The following is a 6,000-nucleotide window of genomic DNA, read 5'->3' as shown; positions in this document are numbered from 1 at the left end:
AGAATTTATTTATTTTGTCCTATTATTATCATTATATGTCATTTAAGACTTCGCTGGTAGTAAGTAGTTTTAAATATTGGCAAAAATACTCAAGCGTCAAATAATACGTCAAACATCCATGTACATGGTCTGAACGTGAAAATTTGAAACAATAAATATGATCAACAAACTAAATAAAATAGATAATATTAAACTGGAGAAGAATAAGACGTAACATGAACAAATTAATCACTATCAATGTGGTTTCTCCTAAAAAAAATCCGAGTATAACATCACGTGTCCCGGAAGTGTAAGTATTTCCTGTTACGCAAGCGGTACCCGGCATATTGCAAGTGAGTATAATCCGGTAAAGGTCGAGCAACAATGATGAAGCTCAATGCAGCTCTCCGACACCAATCACAAAGGAATCCATTCAAGTAGTATGAAGATGTCTAAAAGGTTTCGACAAACACATCTGCTAGCGATCAATTTATTTCACTTTTTTTTTTCGGAAAATCTCACGTAATCAATATTCAAAACGATTTGTTTTATATTAAATTTGAATGGAACGTGTTTTTGATGAAAAAAAAATAAGCGACAAAACGAACGCAACTCATCAAATAATTACAAATAGGACCATAGTTTGTATTATTATCAGCATATAAGAAAAAAAACCTTCATTGCGTTTCTTTGAAGCAGTAACGGAATTATTATCGAGATCATAAAAAAATCGAGACCGTGACATAATATGAATAGACTAAATAAAATAACATTGTCATTCATTTGGAAAATGGTTATATTATCATTACTACAAATATTTTCTAATGTATAAACCGGTATATGCAGAAGAAGAAAAAAAAAGAACTATATATGGAACTTAATAATCTAAAACTTCATTGACATGTATTAAGTGCCCCTCCTTCTGCTGGCACATTAATAATCATTATCAATACCAATGAATGCATTTATATGATTTTCAGTATGATATTCTAAAGTCTATTAGGAACATAATACTAATATTCGCATTCTGAGTTAAAATTGGGTTATATGAATTAACACTTCGTACAATGAATATTGCATAAGTTGAAATAAATTTGCCCAATAAAGGTGAAACGTCCATTGATTAGTACGATACAGTGAAATCTGTTAAAAAAAGAACTAATTTAAGAATAAGTGTTTCGTTCGGTTTTGGCGGGTGCTTGATTTCGAGGTTCAATATAGTTGTAAAACCAGTATGTAGGAACTCATATACAAATTTGGTGTATATACTGTATTGATTTGACAAAAGTTTGTTTTATAAAGATTGCGCTGTGATTGCAGATCTTTGATATTGCATAACTCTGAATGAGAATAATGAATCATCAATTATAACGAGACAATATTCTCATATGGCTCTACAGGCTGCAAACAAGTCCTCAATTAATATGATTCTACTTAGATAAATAGAACAATAACTTATTGTCTGGTTAACTTTGTAAAAAGAGCAATAAAAGTATCAAATCCGACTTTGACCGCTCACATGTATTGATCAGGAACATTTCTTTGTGGCACCTTGTTTAAATTCACCCTTAGTCCTTCGTTTATGGGGAGTGTTTCAGAACTATTGATAAGTTGCAGTATACCACCGATTCAAAGGCATTTGTGTTTTGAAGGATAGGAATGAGAATCGGGAATTGGGAATAGAAATTTTGTGTGGGGAAGGAGAGTTTGAATAGGGATTGTGAGAAAATTATTTTACTAGAATATATTCATTTTACAATTATCTGTAACGTACAAAATAGTTTAAATGTTAAAAAATCAAACATTTAAAATTGAATAAATAATGTAAAAACGTAATACATGTATTAAAAATTCCAGGAGGATTCTTTGAGGAATGGGGATATTCTATGGGAAATGGGCATGCCATATAGTGTAAATGAAAAGCTTATGCCATTCAAGAGCTGTATAGAAGCCTAATTCTCAAACGAGAAAATAATTGGCAGTTAGTTTATTGCAATAAGTCTTTAACTATGAGGGTCCACAGGACACGTTTATTTTCGTCGTAGAAAATTGACGAAGTAAGTATCTTCGGTTTTTCTAGAAATATCCACCAAGTTATTGTTTGGGAGTCCAAATGTATATATGATGAAAGAATGAGGATTTAATATGACGTCATGTCAGTAGCGATAGACAAAACGTTTGAAAAAAGGCATATCCTATACAGCAACATAATCCTACTGTAAACTACTACAGCGATGAAGATCAGTGACAAAGACCTTTAATTTTCCCATATATGGGGTGTTACATCAAGTTAATTGAAAATTGAAGAATTAAAAAGTAATCAAATTTTATGTTTGACTAAGGTAATGTTGTTATTAATCATCGGGTGAAATCATTTTAATTTCTTTCAAATTTTCTTAAAATGCACTGTATAATTGTTACGTTAGAAATCCTAATTCTCCTACATTTTCTATTCTGAAGCTTATAAAATAAAGAAATAATGAAAATTGTACATTTTCCGACATTATGAAACAATCATGTCCGTTATTTCTAGTGAAAAAAATGTCACTAGAAAAGGGGACAAATAAGGTAAAATGCAACTAATACACCATCGTATAACTCCTATAGAAATAGTAAATATTTACAGAGTTCACTAAAATGTCTTCAATAAATGTGATCAGATCTTCAAGTAGCTCTGTCACAGCGTTGTCACAGACTGAAACTTAAAAGCAACAAACAGACAGATAGACTTTATATGCCCCAGATTTACTTGGCAGGTCATAAAAACAAAGTCTATTACACAAATAGCTTTAACTGCAATCAATTAAAAGATAATATACAGATTTTACCATGTAATATTGAATGTAGCATTAAAAACTCTGAAAAATTGATTTTGGGCGGGGAATAAGTAACCCTAGGGACGAATTTAATGATAGCTAGGAAGTAATATTAGACTGATGGAAACTCAGAAGCTGAACATACGATTTGTTTATACGAGCGATTAATAAGTTTCCTATAGTTGACAGTGCAAAGATAAAATTGACGGGGCCAATTTAATAATTTATTTTAAAACAAGAAAGGAATCGATAGAGTCACTGTAAAACATGAATAATAGTTACATTTTTCCATTACCGACACATTGACAGAAATGTAACGAATAATACCAAACAGAAAGGATCTAGAATGTTAAGACTGGATTGGATTATGTGCAAATGAACTCATTGGCCCACAAGAGATTAAAGTGGCTGTCTTTTCACGACTGGAATATTAGCCTTTGATTAAGCGCATTGTTCTATATTATCTAGAATAGTATTTTCTTATTTGGTCTACTGAGAAACCATTAACCGTCGTTTGGAATCACATGAAGCATCGAAGAATTCAATGTACTAGACAGATTTAAGGGTATGGAATGGCGCCATAAAACAAAACCTCACTTATAAAGCTGATTAACTTAAATTAACTCATTCCCCTGCAGTAAAATATTGTTTTATTGTTTTCATATTACTGGGAACGGATTAAGTGCACTCAGTATAAAACGAATCAACAAGGATAATAATTAGTCTTTTTATACGCGATACCCGAGTGACATTGTTATAATGAGATACTGATATTGATGCTTTATTGGATACCAAACTCTCCGTAATGTGCAAGGTAAGTATATTGCACACTTAATTGTCCCTCTATTTTCTCAGCTACTCATTTGGTAAAGTAATAACAATAATTCTCCAGTAACGTAATTACTTTTTCCGATAAAATGTCGATTATGGTTGCGTTGAGTAAATTAAGACTTTATATGAGACGATTTACACCCTACGTAATCCGTGTCTTTCTAGAATTTTTAATAATGCAGACATTTGACATTTGGTTGTACTCTTACTTTAAGATCAGTTCATGCTAGTTACCGATTAAAAAAAATGTACTCATTTCTATCAGTTTTATCAGTTAGGGTTAACTCAAGGCAATACCTATGCTTCATGCGAAGTGTACATGATAGCACTCCCATCAAAAGTGAGTTATGATAATTTGAATCTTTATAAATTCATTGAACTACGGCATGTACACCTATAAGGGGGTGTGGATGGGGTACCAGTCATAACGAATAACGGTAAAAAAAAAGGCAAATTATGGTAGCGGTAACCAAAATATCATAACGGTAAACTAATCTTTGAAAAGGTGTAAACAAACGTTTATATTTTGAATACATTTTGTAAAATTCGTAATACAGATTTCTTTAAGCAGTTTGACAATGAGTTAAACTACTCTAATGATTTTGACAACTGTTCCGCCGAAGATGTAAATTTGTATATCGGCTGCCGGCACTGAAAAGGGGAGGCACGATAGAAAAGATGTTGTTCAAATAACTGAGCATTTCTTCTATGTTCCGCGGAGGACGTATATCGGCTGCCCGCACTGAAAAGGGAAGGCACGATAGAAAAGATGTTGTTCAAATAACTGAGCATTTCTTCTATGTTCCGCGGAGGACGTATATCGGCTGCCCGCACTGAAAAGGGAAGGCACGATGGAAGAGATGGTGTTCAAATATCTAGACATTTCTTTTAAACATCAAGACGTGTGAATAGGAAACATGATAAAAAGGTAAAACAGTCTAGATCGTATAGCTGTGATAAAACTCCATTCTTGATTATGACGATACACAAAAATGCAATAAGCTATCACGGCCTACGGTAATTTTTAAAGTGTAAAACAATGCCAACGGTTCCCAAATTTAAGGTCGTTACAATCACGATAAAAATCGGTAACGGTAAACGGTAAACAAATGCTCATATAACGCTAATGATAGCGAAAAAGTACATTTTACGGCTAACGGTAAACTGCACCTTTTATAGATTTACGTTTACTTCCTGTGGAAAGTACGGTATTTTTTTCTCTTTTAAACTTCGTTCTTTATTATATAGATGACATTGTCCATATATTTATTTTATCAATACATAAAGTCAAATCTGCACAGTTCTTTTACGAAGGGGTGAATGATGAAAACTGAAAAAGCATTAAGACAAGATAAATAACTTTTCATTCTGTTTTATTATAGTTGAAAATTTTCATCTGCTTGGCTTGTTCGAATCATAGTTTCGTTCATCAGCTGAAACATTGTTTTCAAGAGACTGCTTTTTTGGCACCGTGTCAATCATTTTACATAAAGTCATCAACTTTTCGATTGGTATGTTCCATCTCTGCCATGATGATATTTTTTCCCACTCGTTTATAACTTTTTTTATTTAGTTTTAGTATTTGGTGTAGATGTGCAAATGTGAACCTTTTTTTAAAAATGATATTTGATTTTCTGAACAATTTTGTTTTCGCTTTTTTACTTATAATTCAATTACCTTTATCACATTCCTTAATTGGAAATTTAACTACACCATGCTGTAGTGATTTGTTCTATATAGGTTTATCTCATGATAAATGTCTCATAAAAGACACCAGTTTATAAAAATACATTTGTAGAGTAGAAAAAATAGAAGACTGATATACTCTATGTCATCTCTTCATTACGATTGACATTTCCAACTAACGAATTTTCTCGTGAGAGTTGAAACACGAGAAATTATCCTTCAGAAGTTAAATCCTTTAGTAATAAGTATAGGAATGGTAATAAAAGTGAATTATAAAAGCTAGCAATCATAATTATCTATACTGTCCACTAGTTAATTTAATAATTGTATGAGTGACTTTTATATACTTGTAGTTATATGGACTAATCTAGTAGAAGACTCATTTTGTAAAAGTCATCTTTAACACTTCTTGACCATACCATACCATAATTTTAAAAATGGCAAATTTAAAAGATAATTTTTGGCTTAGCACTCAGGAGCACACGCCGATTCTTGGTGAGTTTTTCTGTGTTTAAACCAACTTCTTTTGCGTTTGTTGGTTTGTTCCTTGTGTACTGATCTTCCGTTTTCCCTGGCTTTTGTTGCCCAGCTTGTAGCGAGCGATCGGTATTGTTCCTTTTGGCGGTGATGAAGGCTACAGCCTGCCCGGTGGTGTGTGGGTTTCCTCTTCATTCATTGAAGACCTATG

At 32.4% G+C, this 6,000-nt stretch overlaps 1 protein-coding gene across 1 annotated transcript in view; it reads left to right on the top strand.

Moving 5' to 3' along the window:
• The first annotated feature begins 2,968 nt into the window (after positions 1 to 2,968).
• LOC148619894 (ras-related protein Rab-26-like) overlaps positions 2,969 to 6,000 on the top strand; it is a 72,100-nt gene continuing 69,068 nt past the window's right edge. The window contains exon 1 of the mRNA XM_088580294.1: positions 2,969 to 3,609. Within this exon, the coding sequence (XP_088436420.1) occupies positions 3,601 to 3,609 (9 nt within the window). The 5' untranslated portion in view covers positions 2,969 to 3,600. The remainder of the gene's footprint in view (positions 3,610 to 6,000) is intronic.

Source organism: Perna viridis, chromosome 4 (assembly GCF_037379345.1).
Source record: "Perna viridis isolate PV_CMFRI_1.1 ecotype Kerala chromosome 4, ASM3737934v1, whole genome shotgun sequence".
Lineage (NCBI taxonomy): Eukaryota > Metazoa > Mollusca > Bivalvia > Mytilida > Mytilidae > Perna > Perna viridis.
Note: the sequence above shows the minus strand (reverse complement) of the source record. Positions and strands in the feature narration are given on the sequence as shown.